At 52.5% G+C, this 17,062-nt stretch overlaps 2 protein-coding genes across 3 annotated transcripts in view; one reads left to right on the forward strand and one right to left on the reverse strand.

Moving 5' to 3' along the window:
* Nucleotides 1-17,062, forward strand: part of LOC122377585 (protein PALS2-like) — a 42,521-nt gene that overhangs the window by 20,972 nt on the left and 4,487 nt on the right. For both annotated transcript variants that reach the window (XM_043357787.1, XM_043357786.1), the window contains exons 6-10: nt 2,591-2,713; nt 4,130-4,228; nt 4,788-4,886; nt 6,598-6,756; nt 7,460-7,670. In XM_043357787.1, the coding sequence (XP_043213722.1) occupies nt 2,591-2,713; nt 4,130-4,228; nt 4,788-4,886; nt 6,598-6,756; nt 7,460-7,670 (691 nt within the window). The remainder of the gene's footprint in view (nt 1-2,590; nt 2,714-4,129; nt 4,229-4,787; nt 4,887-6,597; nt 6,757-7,459; nt 7,671-17,062) is intronic.
* Nucleotides 9,618-11,101, reverse strand: LOC122377590 (shematrin-like protein 2). Its single transcript, XM_043357800.1, has 2 exons — nt 10,491-11,101; nt 9,618-10,007 (listed from the first exon to the last, which is right to left on the reverse strand). The coding sequence occupies exons 1-2, from the start codon at nt 10,694-10,696 to the stop codon at nt 9,719-9,721; spliced, it is 495 nt and encodes a 164-aa protein (XP_043213735.1). The 5' UTR covers nt 10,697-11,101; the 3' UTR covers nt 9,618-9,718.

A 17,062-nucleotide genomic window follows, 5' to 3' on the forward strand; every position in this document is an offset into this window, starting at 1 on the left:
GGGGAGGGATGGTGGTCGCCCTCGGCAGCTGGGGAGGAACAGCGGACTGCCCTCAGCGACTGGGAGGGACAGCGGACCGCCCTCAGCAGCGAGGGGGACAGCGGAGCACAGCCGTCAGCTGTGGAGAGGGCAGCGGTCCAATTCCTAATTCCAATAAACAACTGACATTGCATCATCCAAAGTTAATGGTACCGGCAGTTTCCATCAGGAATCATTGATAATGAAAATACGTCGAGGATACCCCTCGAGCGACGCTGCGTCATTTAGCGCTTCTTCGGCTCGTTACACAAAATAAGTTTTCTGAATCTTCTTTTTAGGTGTCGTCGTTATGCACCAATGTAGCCACATGGTGGAGCGACGGGCCTCTCCTTACCCTGTCCGACTCCGGCTTTCGGGAACGTCGTGCCGCTCCTCCGTCCGTGATGCAGCCACTTGGGCACAGACGGGCCGAGGTTGGCAGTCTCATGAGAGCAGCTTCGGCGGTCGGCTCGACCCCTCGTCCAATCTCCATCGGTTACCGGTTGTCACCGACCGCCCGGCCAATGGCGGCTCCCCGCCCGCTGACGGCGGCCTCCCCAGCTCTGCCTCTCTGTCTCTGCTCCTCTCTCTTTCTCCATTTCTTCTCCTATCCTCTCTTTTCTCTTTTCATCTCTCTCTCTCTCTCTCTCTCTCTCTCTCTCTCTCTCTCTCCCCCTCTTTCTCACTTTCTCTCCCCATCTCTTATCCTCCTCTCCCCTTTTCTAACGGCGTCTTTTCCTATTAGTCGCCGGTCAGTGCAAGAAAGCCTGTTACTGGTGCTCGGGGTGAAAAAGGCGACCACCTTTTCACAGATTGGTCAAATTTATTGGTGTCATTGGATGTCCACTGGTCTAGCCATATCTCCTGTCAGCTTTAAAGTAACCTGATTCGTGACCAAGCATTTAGAGAAATTCGATAAGCAGCCGACCCCTCTTTTTAGAATGCGTTTGTGTGTTGCCGAACACAGAGCGGTTTTCCCATTTAGCGTCGCTGAGATATTATCTGTCATCCTGGACTATTGTGGACCTTGGAGCGGTGACAAATACCCACTCCGACGGTGGCCGACCCAGATGGAAACGATTGCATAGTTCCGAAGTCGAATTTCGGGGATATTTCCCTCTCTCAAATCATCTGGAGTAGGAAAGGTCTCCAATCTGGCTTCCAATAAGCGGCTGGACGGCGGAAGGCGGCGACCATTTTTCGCTCCAGTTTGTCGTGGCGGCCGACAGCGGTTTCCGCCGGGTTTGGAGTGGAGCGAGCTCTGGTCCCGTGCTGCTGCAGGACGTGACACTGCAGCCCGTAACGCTGCAGCCCGTACACTGCAGCCTTGCAGCCGCGTGTCTTTGCATTGTGACGTCATCTGTGACCGGCGGCACGGGTGGTCCTCGGGGATTTCGGACAGCGACCGATGCAATTTCGTCCCGCCGAGCCTCCATCGAATCGAGCTTGGTGTCATCATGGATTTGCCATGCCGCGGACGGGACTTGGGACTGGGACAGTGCTGGAAATGAGGCCGCTTTCTGGTCCCGGCGTTTTATTCTCCGGGTGGGTTAGCCCCGTCTAGCGCTTAGCCTTTCGGGACCCTCTCAGAGCCGCGGTTGTTTTCGCCGCTCAGCCCATTCGAGATGCCAAGTTGATAGTCACACGAAGTTTATTTGGGGCCTTTGAATATACGAATTCGAAATTAATCGAGTCTACAAAACCTTTTTCTTTCATCTATATGCATACATTTAACAATAACTCCAGACCAGGCTGGTTTGGCTGGCCCTAAATATGCTTCGTGACTATTAATTTTGCATCTCGACTGGGGCGAGCGGCGCAAACAACCGCGACCCTGAGTGGGTCCCGAAAGGCTAAACGCTGGACGGGATTAACCCGCCCGGAGAATAAAACGCCGGGACCAGAAAGCGGCCTCATTTCCAGCACTGGACTGGGACGGTGGGACCGGAAAGCTGCGGGCTGGCACAACACTGCCAAACTGCTCTCGCCAGCGTTGTCGGAAAGTGGCAGCTCTAGGCTTTGTCTTTGAGATGTAGCCGTGCTGCTGGGATATGTCATAACCCAAATGACAGATCAACTCTATTCGGTGTCAGCTGCTCGTTCATTGAAACACTGCGGGTGTCTCGTTTGTTGAAATGTGGGCTACCAAATACAGTATGTCAAAGTTACAGGGCTAGCTGAGATCATCGCCAGATCTTGGCCATGGGTTAGTAGTGGAGAAACATGGTCTTCCGCTTCGATGCCCTTTTCCGCGAGATGATCTCGACTCTAAATTGTTGAATCACGTTGTTGCTTGTGACATTTTTAAACGCCAGATGACGGTCTGCGATTTAAGACCGATGTTCGGCAGCTCCGAAGCGTAGTTTAGTGTGCCGATTTAATTGGAAAATTAAAGTTTTGTTCACAATCTAAGAGCTAATGCTATTACCTACCGTTGTATATACTCCACTACCCTGACCATTACTCCACCACCTCCACCATACTCCACATACTCCACCCTAAGGCACGCCACTGTGCCCGGGTCCTAGGTTCGCCACCGGCCACCGTGTGACCACTCGCTGCTCTCCTACAGGGTCTAACGGTGAAACAGGAGGGCGACGAGCTGGTCGTCTCCCGTATCCTGGCCGGCGGCTTCATCGACAAACAGGGCCTGCTGCACGTCGGTGACGTCATCCGAGAGGTCAACGGCCGGCCGGTGAGTGACCAGGGGTCAGCAAGGGGTCAGGGTGTCTACTGGGGTACCGTGCGCAGCTCCCGACTGAGCGGACCAGCTCGTGATAGTGGTCACCTCGAGACTGGCTCAGATCGCTGTTCGCAATACGAGTCACATGCCATCCACGGTTATGTTTGGCCACAAACGCTAGGATCCGCTTTGATCGACTCTTTGAACCCTTGCTGAGCTCAATATTCGTAAGGCTAACTGTGCTCAGCAGAATTCTCATTCCTGCGTCTTAGGACATCAGACATACGCGTCTTTCCCAATAGGGACCGCACGTCACCACCGTCTTATTGGCGCTGCTGTGTTCTCCAATTCCCGTGTGTAGTGTGATTGATTAGGGCGTGCTCCAATAGTCTGTGCCCTTGGGAGAACGAAGACGCAGGGGAGATGTGCGGAGACCCGGTGCAATATGTCCAACCTACGGCGGCTATGTTCTCTGTGTTCCTAGTATTGGCCGGAGCGGCTCCGCATTCCACATGGCGTGCGGTGTCACCGGACACATATCAGCGCCGCGCCGCTGTCATTACCCTCCCCTCCCCCTCCGCCGGTGGTGCGATGTGTGCTCCCTGTGGGACCGCCCCCCCCCCCCCCCCCCTGCAGAGGCTGCCGCGGAGGCGTCAGCGCAGTGTTTGCCCCAGTGGGAGCGGCGGCCTGGCGGTGGGCCGATGAATATTCACGGGCACACGTCGGGCCGGCGCTCGGTGCCGCCGCTAACAGCGTGTTGACTTGCCGGCAGGGGAGGGGGCGCCAGGGGGGGGGGGGCTATCAGTCTGGCGAGGCAGGGTGCGCGATGATTCAATAATGCACATTGTATGCAAGTTGCGAACTTCCAAATGTGCCAGGTTACTTAGTAGCCGAGTCGAATCGAAACATTGCTTGGAAGCCGCCTTTGAAGTTCAAAGCCTGCCTGTTTGGCTCGGCGCTCGATTGATGTATGAGAATACTTCGCCATGTGATACTGCCACTGGGTGGGCATTAGAGACGCCGCCGTAAAGTTATTTCGCCGCTCCTATGCCAGCACCAGCAAAGTTTGCTTTTAAAATAGCGTTTGTGTTTGGTGAGTCGGTGACGGTAGGGGCGTTCCCGCCCCACAGCGACGTCATATTGAGCTGGGAGTGTTCACTGAGGAGAGGTCTGCGGTCGCTCCTCCCTTATGACTCGGCGGGGCAGTTGACCTATGTCGGACCCGCAGGTTACTGAGGAGTAGTCTGTGGTCCACAACTCCGCTCTGCCGCTGACCGCCCACTCTCTGCTCTGCATCGACAGGAGTACCCACTACACACCCTCCCCGCACTGTGACCCCTCAGTGCCACTGACCTGCCTCTGACTTCCTCGTACTGTGAGTTGTGACCCTCCATACCACTGACCTCTGACCTACCTCTGTGTCGCCAGGCGTACACGCCGGAGGAGCTACAGCAGGCCATCGGCGCGTCCAACACGGTGACACTGAAGGTGGTGCCCGGCGCGCCGCTCAAACCCGCCGCACCGCAGGTGAGGGGACGTCGGCAGGGCGACGTCGGCCCCGGCCCCGATCCGTGGACACTGGACAGGGAATCCTCTGAGGCCCCTCCGTCCCGCGAATAGAGAACCTTTGACCCTCGGAGGCCCCGCTGGCCAGCGGACGGAGTTTTCTCGGGACTCTGGCCCCACAATATGCCAGCGTGTTTACTGTACAGCATTACGATGCTTTCTGACGCAGGGGCAATGTGTCGTTATGTGTGCGTCCATTCGGTACGGCTCGTCACATCGCTGATCCTTTGCGCGGATGTGTCCCCATGTTTTTTTTTTTTCACGAAGAGCGGCCTCTTATATCCGGGAGATTGCACTCGTGGTGCACAATGGTGCCCTAATGAACGCTCTCAGATAAAAAAGACCATGGGACGGGTCTCGCAAATGAGCTGGTGTAGTATCAACAAACTTTTGTCCGTATCACATTTTTTTTTCTGTGCCGAGTAATTATTTATTGATGCCACGTCATCGTATGCTCGCACGCTGTATCTTTTGAAGCAGGATTAGGGCTTCGGTAACGTGTCTTGCACGGCTGTTCCAGTGCTACGTGCGGGCCATGTTCGCGTATAACCCGATGGAGGACAAACTGCTGCCCTGTCCGGAGGTCGGACTGCCCTTCGAGTACGGCGACGTTCTGAAGGTGAGGCGCCGAGCACGGCCGTAACGGGAGAGGGGGGGAGGGGACAGGGCAGACGCATCGGGGCGGGACGGGTGTCCCTGGAAACGGAGCACTGATGACAGTGTAGAAGATGCAACGGTCAGCTCCTGTCGGCTGATCAGTACGGCTAAATTACCACCGGCCGACTCCTGCACTAGTCTGCGGGTCCAGCCGCCAGGGGTCAGGCCAGTAGAGATCCACCGTAGCTCAGAGGTTGTGGAGTGGAGACAGTATTCGGTCGGGACGCCTGACCCGTAGAGATTTAACAAAGCTCAGAGGCAGGGGACAGCAGCCATCTGGGATGCCTCTCGCGCTGCCATGCTCCCTAGCGTCTAAGACTGGCTGCCTGGCGCCTGTCGCCGCCATCAGCCGTCAGCGGTTGGCCCGGCTCCTTCACCATGCAGAGAGCACCATTCGCAAAGCGCTCTCTAGCTGCGTAACAAAGCACAGCGTTCGGATTGAAGAGAACTCACAATATTCAATGTTTGCTGTTACGTGACCATTCACCAGGCTTTGAGATTTAATGCCCAATATTCATGGTCTTTATCTACAGTCAAATGAAATACTAATCTTGCCGCTTTTATTACCATTCCGGTACGACTTTATCGAATTGGACAGTGCTGGCTGTGTCCCCGGCAGTAACGCAACCGTTTCCGCGTCACATCAATTCCAGTGATTACTTCCGTTCCGCCAAGACTCTTACACATGTCTTTCCCGGTTCAGAACTTGACCAACGCTCGTAAACGGGTCGATGGCTTGTTTTCGGAGGCCTCCGCTCTGCCTCTTACCATTTAAGAATAATTGATTTAAGATTGGCTCTGTCATACCGTTTTATAAATTATCGCAATGAAAATTATATACTTTTAGTTGTGGCCTTATTTTGAGTTTTAGTGCTGCCGTGTATAAATTCAACAAACTAAAAATGACCACAGATTTCATCAAATTTAATCCATCGCTAGATAAATACGGCACCCTCCAATCAGCACATTGCCGGAATATTGGCCTCCCCGGGTGTGCGTGTGGGCGCACTGTGCGGCGCGCGCGGAGCTCGGTGCGCCCGTCTGGGGCGGGCCACAGCGGCGCGCTGACTGGAGGGGGCCGATCGATGGCACCGCCGCCCGGCCCGCCCCGCCGGCCACCGCACACACAACTGGAAACGACGCCCGCCCGCCGTCCGCGCCGGCTGTCTCCGCGCCGACGGCCGTCTTCAAAGCCACCTTTGGCAATTAGGATAGACGACGGACGGCTACACTGGCTTCCTGCAACAATGGGGGATGTTAGCAGCAGAGAGATGATATTCTGCAATATTTTGGGTAGCAACAGAGTAGTGTTTGCGTGGTGCTATTATGTGCGAAGCGCGGATGTCAAATGCACTATGGCTTGATGACCTTGTTTCCCAAAGCTAATTCGAACTGGACTCTTACTCCGCCCAGTCCTGAGTTAAACGAACCTCTGGTGTTGTGTCTTATGCTATGAAGAGTCGTATCGTCCGTTTTCAGTCCATCTTATGTTATATGCCGGGGACACTCCCTTTTGTTCCATCTTTACACTCGTCGTTTGTTATGCCACCTCGGTGTTACTCTGTACGTCTTAGCTCCCTCGTGGCTCCCTCGGCACAGGCTCCCGGTGACCGCCGCTGACCGCTGCTGACCGCCGGTGTCCCGCTGACCTCCATTGCCCCGCTCTTCCCCAGGTGGTGGACCGCTCTGACCCCAACTGGTGGCAGGCGCAGCGGGTGGGCGTCAACGCGCCGGCCGGCCTCATCCCCAGCCAGGAGCTCGAGGAGCGCCGCAAGGCCTACGTGCCGCCTGAGGCCGACTACGTGCACAAAATCGGCATCTGCGGCACGCTGGTGGGTGTGGCAGCGTGCCGGGACTATCAGTGAAGTTCCACAATAGTTCAGGATTGTTGCTATCAGTTGTGCCCTTGTCCGTGTGCGAGTGTTTATCGGAATCTTACCGAAATATTTTCGGCTTAGCCCTTATAGAATAACACATTGTCTGTCTTAATGCTGCTCTTGTAAATATCATCGTGGTCAACAATTGCATTTGCGCGTCGTCGACGTCTTTACCCGGCAAGTCGCGCGGAACGAGTCGTCGAAATGTGTGCAGCGTTCCATCCGTTCGTCTCTCACACACTAGTGTCGACTGTATCGGTCCTCTTTGCTAACTGTATGCCGGCCGCGTGCGCTCGTTCTTGCTGTCGGTCCAACTTTCGGCTTTATTTGATCCGCGGCGAGCTGCATTGCGTGCAGAACACAGCAGAAAACACTAAGAAAACGGACCAGACGGCAATCAAGTCGGCACTCGTTACCTCGGCCGCAGACTGAGACCGTTATTGTCCCAGTGTCGGGGCTTTGTGCCGGTGTTTGTGGCGAGAGGAGCTTTAGCGGTGGTTCCCCACGACTTTCCGCCAGTTTTGATACTCGGAGCCGAGATTACTTTAACCGCAAAGCCACCTGACTGAGCCAAATCCGTGTACGTGACTCTGGCCGTGTTCTTCGCTGTTTGACTTTGTTTGACTTTGTTCTTGTCCGTCTCTGCTCGGCTCAACAGATCAGCAAACGGAAGCGGAAGCAGATGTACCGCTCCAAACAGAACAACGAGTTCGATAAGGCCGAGCTGGTGCTGTACGAGGAGGTGGCGCGAATGCCGCCCTTCCAGCGCAAGGTGCTCTGTCTGATCGGCTGCGCCGGCGTCGGCCGCAGGACGCTCAAGAACCGCATCATCGAAACGTACCCGGACAAATTCGGAACCACCCTGCCACGTGAGTATCAGTCTGTTCTTCTTGTGCACTTATTGTGTGCACTGTATGTATATACTTGGCCTGTGTTCTTATATTCTTTTCAGTAAGTTCTCAGTGTGACGCTTTCTTTTGCTCGGCTCGGCGGTTCTAATGTCCAAGGAACTTTCAGTTGTGGCACTATGAAGGAAGCGTCAGTATGCATTGCTGTGCTGCCGCGCATTTGGCACTTTTTCCTGGGCTCTGGTGTTCACTGTTCAATTTTCCAGTCCGTTGGGGCCACGGGATTCAAGGTATGCCTAATTTATGAGCCCTGGGGTGCTGTAGTGAACGGTGCACCAGATTAAGCCCGCCTGGAGCTCGCCCGGCCAGGCTATTCCGATAGTTTAGCGGCTGTCTGGGGCCTGGACCGGGGTCTGCCGCGGCGCCTGAGATGCCGACACCGTACCAGCGGACCCTGGCGGGGCCGGGGCTCCTAGGAACAGTTGCCGCTCGACGGAATTACCCCGGAGTTGAACCAGCAGCGTAAAGCCCGTTGTACACGGGCAACTCCCGTCGGCAACTCCCAGCAATCGGTTGCTCGGCGACAGCCTTTTCTGTTGCTCTGGGTTGCTGAAGTGCTGCCAAATGCTATTCAGGGTTGTTCAAAAAATTGCCCAATATGTCGGCAACATCTGACGATCGCCGACGGTCGCTGAGCGTGACGTCACGATAATTATACCCAATGGACGAGCTGTTGCTCTCGATCGCCGAGAAGTTGAATATTTTGAACTTTCTGGCTGTTGCTGCGGTGTTGCTGGCCGCTACTGCTGTACGAGCATGCAGCTATGGAGCAGCAAATAGGTAAAATATTTACAAAATGCCGTCTTCTTAGATTTTTCAATGCCGATTATTAGTCAGGATATCTGAAAGGGAAAGGGATTTTGACTGGTTGGATATGGGTCTCAATTCTGATTTATTGGTGGGGATCAGTGCCGGAGAAACCGTGGGGACCGTCCCCCCGGGCCCCATTAATTCCATTTTCTGGGGAGACCTGGGGGCCTAATATATTACGAAAGTAGGCCCTTTTGACTTATGTTTTAAAGAAAATTAACCACTTGGGCCTGTATTGGTGTTCTAAAGCTCATTCCAAATATCGGAGCCCTATATCAGTGAGTAGATCTCAAAGAGTCGGAGTTCACAGCAAGCTAGTGGGCCCAGTCTGAAGATTCCAGGACAAATCTTCGTATGGCATTTCTTCGTCGCGCAATTCTTCGTCCACAAATCTTCGTCGGCGCATTTATTCGTGTCGCATTATTTCGTCTCGCATTTCTTCGTAGGCGCAAATAATCGTATCGCCTTTCTGCGCCCATGAAGGGAGCTGTATGACCCCTGAAAGCACCCATTCAATAAAACAATAGCTTTTGACTAATTATCATTTTAGTGATTATCAACCCATGCCACAGATAAACAACATACACAAGCGTACTCCAACCATTGATATTTGTTTTAACTTTTAATACCACGTTTTGGTGTTAAAAAGATAGTGGCATCACTAGCGAACGATGGCACAGGCAAGCTATCATTAATACATATCGAATATCGATGCATATATAATATGCAGAAAACTTTTATATCCAACGCCACAAACCTCGAAACACATCTGCGTACGGTTGTCGGTAGGCTCTGGAATGCCGGTTGTCGAGAGTCGTCCAGTTCCTCGGCGTGACGTAATTGTGACGTCAACAATGTGAAAAGCAAATTCATCGGTGTTGCTAGAAGTTGCTCGCATGCTGCCACCGGTTGCTGGGCGATCGGTTTCCCAGAGTCGCCGAGCAACCGATTGCTGAGAGTTGCCGGCGGAAGTTGCCCGTGTACAACGGCCTTAACTCTGCACCTTGTGCGCAATCTTTTGAGCTTTTCCCCTTGCCGACCGTATATGGCCACGAGCATCGGTATCAGCATCAGCATCGGTACGCAAAATCAAATTTCAGAATATCACGTGTATTTGAAGCACCTTTGGGAAACGTTGCTGACAAAAATCGCACATTTATTTGAAGAAAAAAATGGACGTGAGAGGGAAGACAGAAAAATCAATAGTAGCCACCGTAGCCACCATAGCCCCCATAGCCTCCATAACCCCCGTAGCCGTAGTAGCCGTTTCCGTAGCCGTTGCCGTAGCCGTAGCCGTTCCGGTAGCGACCGTAGCGGTTTCCGTAGCGACCGTAGCCGTTTCCGTAGCGTCCGTAGCCGTAGCGGCCGTAGCTGCTGCCGTAGCGACCGTAGCCGTTGCCGTAGAGGCCGTCGTACCCGCCGTAGTAGTTGTTGTAGAGGTTGTACCGGTTGTAGAGGCCGTAGCGTCGGCTCAGGCCCGGGTAGGCACTGAAATGAACGGCGGGTTTCAGAGAGTGGCAAATTGGGGCACTGTGTTAGCATTGCGGAATGTTCTTAAATATTTTTTTATTTTTTTAGACAGAGCTATCGATGAAAAGTCGGGTATCGTCACCTGTCTGATGCTGTCAGGTAACGAGATTCTAGGTAAAATCCAACCGTTGTGGGCGCCACATCGCGAGTTTTCCATTAGGCAGTTCGCCGACGGTTCCATTGAGTGGAACAGTTGGAAGTGGAGGAACAGTGGAGTGAAGCAAGGGAGCTGAGTGGATCAGGAGGAGTTGATGAATGGAGCAGTTAGGGATGAGGAGAGGAGCGGTGGTGACTGAAGAGTGGATGAGTTGGAGCTGGGGAGTGGAGCCGGCAGCTGGAGTGGGAGCTGGGGTGAGGAGCAGTGGCCGGTAGAAACTGAGGAGGAGGCGAGTCCCCTCTGTCTCCCGTCCCTCCCTTCTGCGTCCCGTGCCGTGCTCTCACCTGCGGCCGTATCCGCCGTAGCCGCCGTAGCCGCTGTATCCGCGGCCGTTGCCTCCGTACGTCCCGTATCCGTAGCCGAGTCCGTAGCCGCCGTAGCGGAGCCTGGCTTCCTCTGCCTGCTGGTCTGCCGACTGCGCCTCCTCAGCGGCGATCGCCGATCGGCAGCAGACGGCCAGCAGCGCGGCCAGGGCCAGGTAGCGCATCATGGCGGCTCTCTCTGCGGCGGCGGACGACGGCGGGGCGAGCGGAGTGTGTCGAGCCGCCGGCCGGCGCCGCTTATATGGGGGCGCGCCCGGCAGTGACCCCGCCGCCGGCACCGGCACCGGCAGCGCCGGGTGGGGCCCGCTGGCGGCGGAGAGACAGAGTCCAGACAATCGACAAATAAAAAATTAAATTTGCACCCTCATATTTTATTCTTCGTTGAAAACTGGTGTAAGGGGTTGTGATGGGCGGGGAAGCCAGCTGTGGCAAGGATTTTTTTCTTCGAACAACGGTTTCCGAGATATAGCCTCGGGCAATTCTTGGAGTTCGCGCTGCAGCCCTATGTTTGACGGCCTATAACTCAGAAACTAGTAGTTTTTTACGATAAAACTTTATATGGTTCAACTCACAATCATCCAACAAACATTTTGGCTATCTCGGATTTTCAATTTTTGAAAATTTTGATCACGTGACCTTTTGTCCTATTTTTCGAAGAGTGACCTTGATATTTTCCCCACTGAAAGTTGCAATTTTGTCTGATGACGATTAAAGCCTTATCGATTGTCATTCATATGCGATAATAAAAAAGTGGTTATCGCCCTGTGTTGACCTCAGGTCAGGTCATTTTTATGACCTGTCCATTATTACGAGCGGGAGCGACAGCGAGATCTCGAGAATAAAGCAAGATAGCGACAAGCGGTAAACGGTAAAGGGTACACACGGATAAGGTCTATAATTTTTACTGAGGTCATTTTCAGGTCAGGTCAAAGATGACGTCACATGAGCTAAAATGAAGTCAAAATAGCGGCACTATACATATATGAAGTTTTTCTCGAATAACTTTCAAGGTATCCCAGCTAGGAACAAACTAATAGCACCATCGCGATCCTCTCGTCGATCCGCATCGAAACATATGTATGTTGACCTCGAAAGGTCGAAAGGTCAAAAGTTGACCTTAGGTCACGTGATCTAGGGTCAGCTTTTGACCTTTCGACCTTTCGAGGTCAACATACATATGTTTCGATGCGGATCGACGAGAGGATCACGATGGTGCTATTAGTTTGTTCCTAGCTGGGATACCTTGAAAGATATTCGAGAAAAACTTCATATATATGTATAGCGCCGCTATTTTGACTTCCTTTTAGCTCCTGTGACGTCATCTTTGACCTGACCTGAAAATGACCTCAGTAAAAATTATAGACCTTATCCGTGTGTACCCTTTACCGTTTACCGCTTGTCGCTATCTTGCTTTGTTCTCGAGATCTCGCTGTCGCTCCCGCTCGTAATAATGGACAGGTCATAAAAATGACCTGACCTGAGGTCAACGCAGGGCGATAACCACTTTTTTATTATCACATATGAATGACAATCAATAAGGCTTTAATCATCAGACAAAATTGCAACTTTCAGTGGGGAAAATATCAAGGTCACTCTTCGAAAAATAGGACAAAAGGTCACGTGATCAAAATTTTCAAAAATTGAAAATCCGAGATAGCCAAAATGTTTGTTGGTTGATTGTGAGTTGAACCATATGAAGTTTTTATCGTAAAAAACCAATAGTTTCTGAGTTATAGGCCGCCAAACATAGGGCTGCAGCGCGAACTCCAAGAATTGCCCGAGGCTATATCTCGGAAACCGTTGCTCGAAGAAAAAAAGCCTTGCCACAGCTGGCTTCCCCGCCCATCACAACCCATTAGACCAATTTTAAGCAAAAAATAAAATATGAGGGTGCAGGGCACTTGTCGATTTGTCGTGGAACGCCCCAGACGGTCCGAATATCGACTTCATGTTTCCAGTCTGTGCCTCGAGATCTGCGGCTTTCCAGTATCCGCAAATAACGAAATAAGCAAATGAGGACTTAACTCCACAAGAAATCGTTAGTATGTATAGAAAGATCGAAGAACCATCAGGCATGAAATGAGCGACTGCAATTTGGACTAGAAAAGAGCGAATATGGTTCAGCCCATACGTTCCTCTTTGTAGCTTGTCTGCGTCTATTTGTCTCGTCTCGTCTCGTCTATCTTGTCTGCATGTGCTTGTATGAAATGTTTGAGGTACTTGTTCGCCGTCAGTGCTGGGTCGGTTACATTTCACCAGTCTCTCATCGTCGTCAGTGACAAAGCCATGTCGTCATTTAACAACGATGGAGCTGATTCGCCATCTTCTGGGCTGTGAGGTGTGTTGAAGCTTTGCTATCATTGGTCTCAGAGGTCTGTCGTTTTTTTCTGAAGGATCACCCTATTTACTGATCTCGAAATCCAGACAGAATAGTCGCAGATTGGCCTGTTTCCGGTCTACTGTAGTGAACATAACTGTAGCTTGTTGTTTATTCCGATTTTCTTTGAGGGTTTTACGAACATGTTATCTATTCATATCAAGCATTTCATCCACATACGAGTGAGAAAGTATATTTTTCAAACAGTCCTGGGGTATGGTCAAGGCTTGGAACGATTCCAAAAGAACATTTAATGCCCAGAGGGCATCAGTCTGACTAAAAAAAGAAAGCTATTGAATGGAACTTGCAATGCTGTAACTTTGAATAATGCAGTAATTAAATGCTCGCACATGTGAAGCAAAGTAACATGCATTGCCGAGTTAATATCCACTCAGCGTTCAGCAGTGATATCAGCAGGAGGAAAACAAAGAGTTCAGCTCGCCGAACAGTAAAGTGAGCCCTGCTTTTTGCAATTTTCAAGGAAAGTTGATGGTGTTCTGACACCATTAGAAAATCGGAAGGGCAAATTGCGCCAATAGCTCTCTGCGGTGGTAGACCTCACAGTCGTGCTCTGGGAAGCCGTCTGGACGGGACAAATGACGGTTTGGCGAATTGTAATTTCTCAGACACAGCGTCGCCTGTCACTCGTTTAGTTAATTAGTCTGGGGTGCCGTGACCTTGGGGAGGTTATTTTACTGACCAAGATTGGCGTTCATTTAGTCCAATGTCAGGTCGGCCGACCCTGTGCAGGCAGCGGAGCTCTCCTTTGTGGCATGAATGTTCCCAAATATTTCCCGACGGCGCACGCAATTGGTCGCGACGCCTCGCGAAACGACTTTTTTACGGCCCGAGAATACTCCCGATCTCCGCCAGTGCTATGCCGCAATAGTAGGGTTCATGAGCGCGGCTGCGGGCGTGTTCCGGCCCCGGGAATACAGGCATATTATCACAGAGGTCGTTGTAGGCCGTACTGCTGGCGGCGGTGCTACTGTGGCCTCCCGTCTGGCGTACGGTCCGTCACGTCGTGTGGAATGGCCCGCCTGGTCAGAGGTAGCTGGGTGCGAGGAATGGCACGGCAGGGAGGGCGACGGAGTGATGGAGTCCGTCAAGGTGCTCGCGTGCTGGAGTGTTGACAAGGTGGGGATCGATATTTGCTAAAGTATTATGCCTCCAAAGCTGTTTGCCGGTCAACTTTGAGGTCAATATCTATGCATTTGTTGCCGTTACGAAAAGATCTATGGGGTATGAAAAGATCGAAGAACCCACATGCATGAAACAAAGAACTACGGTTTGTTCTAGAGCAAAGGAGATATGGTTAATGTAGTTGATAAACAGTCACTTGTAAGTTTTAACGAGAAAGGTTTTGGTCATATTACACGGATATTGCATTACAGACGATGTCTGCGCAACGGTGTAACGAATGCCTTCTCGGAAGGCTCGAAGTTGCATACTGTTGCTTCGTGTCATTCTATTTGAACAAACCACTCAAGAATGGTGAACATTCAAGATGTGTTTCGATTACACTAAATACAGCTGTACTGTTGTTTATGTGTGATGTGTATGTTGTCAAACAGCAGGGTCATTTTTACCCGAATTTCTGCTTGACATAACAGCGTTGATACGTTGGTGCGTACATCATATCCACACCCTTGTTTGTCTTGTCCAATGCTATACCGCCTTGCCCCACCGTGGCACACCGAATGTCGCCAGTTCTGACCGAGCGATGTGCCGGTGTCGCTGGCTGGTGACATGATAGAAGTCGGTTGGTGCTGTGTCAACTTGGTGCGGTTTCGGCGATCAATTGGTGTCGTTAGGCTGCTGTCCTGTCAGTGTCGTTTCTTGTTCAGTGTCGTTTGGTTGGGGCTATGTCTATGTCGTTTCTCATTGAGTGTCCTTTGTTTGATGCTATGTCGGTGCTGTTAGATCAGCGCAGTGCCGGCTGCTGTCGGTACTGATGGCCGGTGTTGTTCATCCCCCGCGGCCTGGCCGGTAAGGCGGCCCTCTGGCTGGTCCGGTGGGGACTGTTACGTAGAAGGCTACAGCGGCCTGTCGTTTTTCGCCGTCTCAATGTTTTCGCTATCTGGAGCGCTTTGGCTATATGGAGTATTTTAGCTATCTCTAGTAATTTGGCACAGTTCCCGATTACCTTATCGTCAAAGAACGGTGATTAACTCCTATGACTTTCGCGGCACACCTAATGGCGGGATACAACGGTTCAGGGGAGCCTCTGAAACGCCGCTTCAAAGGAGATGCTACTCGAAGTGACTTGTATTGTCCAGATTCGTTATCGTTGTCCTTTATTTGAATCACTACTTGAACTGCAAGTGCCCGTGATTGCCGACAAAGCGGACGCAATTCATCACCACGTTGTAGTTGTTCATGTGGAGATATACGACTGAACGTCGCTCTGTGCTACCGCAAAGTCTTGTTTCTTTTCTAAGTGGCCATAAATTAAAGTGTTCAGTGGTTCAAAGCCAGTTAATGAAAACTCGCCGTAATCTATAACGACCACACCAAGCACCGTGCCATCCATAAAAGCGGGAACGGCGGTCAAAATAGATTGAATATTTTTATCAGTCGCTTCAGCCCATTTTCCTCGCAGTTGCCGTCATCTCTTATATTCGCTTTGGACGTGGTATGATAAATGAGCTTCAGACGGTGCAGATGATTTTCCGGCGCTGTCCGATACATTCACTCCTTGCCCATCAGAAACTGGCGTACGCCTGGGATTCCGGATTTGCCGGTTCTGATTGGTAACTTAATTATGAACGGTGATTTGCATAGTTAACTGATCATACGTGTCTGAATCTGTAGGGTAGTTTGTGTGCCGCGGCGTCATCAGATGCACTCGGTGTCAGTCATGAGGGCCCCACTGGGTACACCTGTGACGTCAGCTGACACCCCATGTCAGTCTGAGGGCCCCACTGGGGGCTCGGCTGTGACGTCGGCACCGCGGCGCCAGTGACCACTCTGCACGACACTGTGACGTCAGAGGTCGGCTCCGGCCCGACCCCGGTGACGTCAGAGGTCGGCTCCGGTCCGACCCCTGACCCCGGGTCAGGGCGCCAGACGGACGGAGGGCGCCGCCGCCGGCCGCCTCTGACGCACCGTAGACGGATGCGCCGCCGCCGGCCGGCCGTCCTCATAGCGGCGACCCGGCGGGCCCGTCCGGCGGCGGTCAGCTCCGCGCCAGCCCGCCCCGCCCGCTAATGAGAGCAAATTAGCAGCGGCCGCGCCCGGACGCGGAAACCGACGGCGGCTACGAGCTGCCGCCAGCGCTGTGTCTGCTCAGACTGGCTGCAATAGAGGTCTGCCCAGACCGCCAGTGCAGTGGTGGTCTCTCGAGACCGCCCACACCTGAGACCTACCGAAACGGACGGTATCTTGTTGACATCAGAGGGCTTCGTCTGCTGGCTCTGGACTCTCAAAACTCCTAAAGTTATTCGAGTTCAATGAAGTTCGACAAATGTACTTAGAGGTTTCATATCAAATGCAATTTGCTCTGGATTGCTTATGTTGATCACGAAATAAACTCGGCTTGCCTGAGTCCAAACATAATGCACAATGCACATTGATCCGAATTCGAATCCCATGCCAAACTAGGATTGCAATTCATAATACTCTAGCAATTTTTCGTCGGTCGCGAAATATCCTGTCCACTGCCCCCGGCCATCACACACACCCTCAACAGGAGGCCCGGCGCGGCGGCTGCCGTCCGGTCAGTGGGCTCTACTGCAGAGCCGGCCATAACTCTCAGACTGAGCAGGGATTGCGGCCGGCCGGCTGTCTCTGACAGTTGGCACCGTCCAATTACGGGCCACAGCGCCCGTAATGGTGTCTCCGGCCGGACCTCTGGACGGGTCACTGGTCAGAGAGGGTCACTGGTCTGTACGGGTCACTGGTCTGTACGGGTCACTGGTCTGTACGGGTCACTGGTCTGAGAGGGTCGCTGGCCTGGTTACTGGTCTTAGAGATGGTCTGACCTGGTCACAGGTCTGACCTCGCCACCGCAGAAGGAGAAGGCAGCCGGTCTTGTTACTTCAAATGACCTATTGGTCGTTGTTTTGCCATGAGTAAGACTTTCTATTTTTCGTTTGCTCGTAATGTTGAATTGCTCGATTGCGGAATGCCTACTTGAAAATGACCAGGCTTCTGT

Source organism: Amphibalanus amphitrite, unplaced genomic scaffold (genome assembly GCF_019059575.1).
Source record: "Amphibalanus amphitrite isolate SeventyFive unplaced genomic scaffold, NRLGWU_Aamphi_draft 000047F_arrow, whole genome shotgun sequence".
Classification (NCBI taxonomy): Eukaryota; Metazoa; Arthropoda; class Thecostraca; order Balanomorpha; family Balanidae; genus Amphibalanus; species Amphibalanus amphitrite.

Coding starts and splice junctions, on each gene's coding strand:
- LOC122377590 (XM_043357800.1), bottom strand. CDS start 10,696: ATGATGCGCTACCTGGCCCTGGCCGCGCTGCTGGCCGTCTGCTGCCGA. Junction 10,008..10,490: donor TACGGCGGATACGGCCGCAG/GTGAGAGCACGG, acceptor CGTTCATTTCAG/TGCCTACCCGGGCCTGAGCC.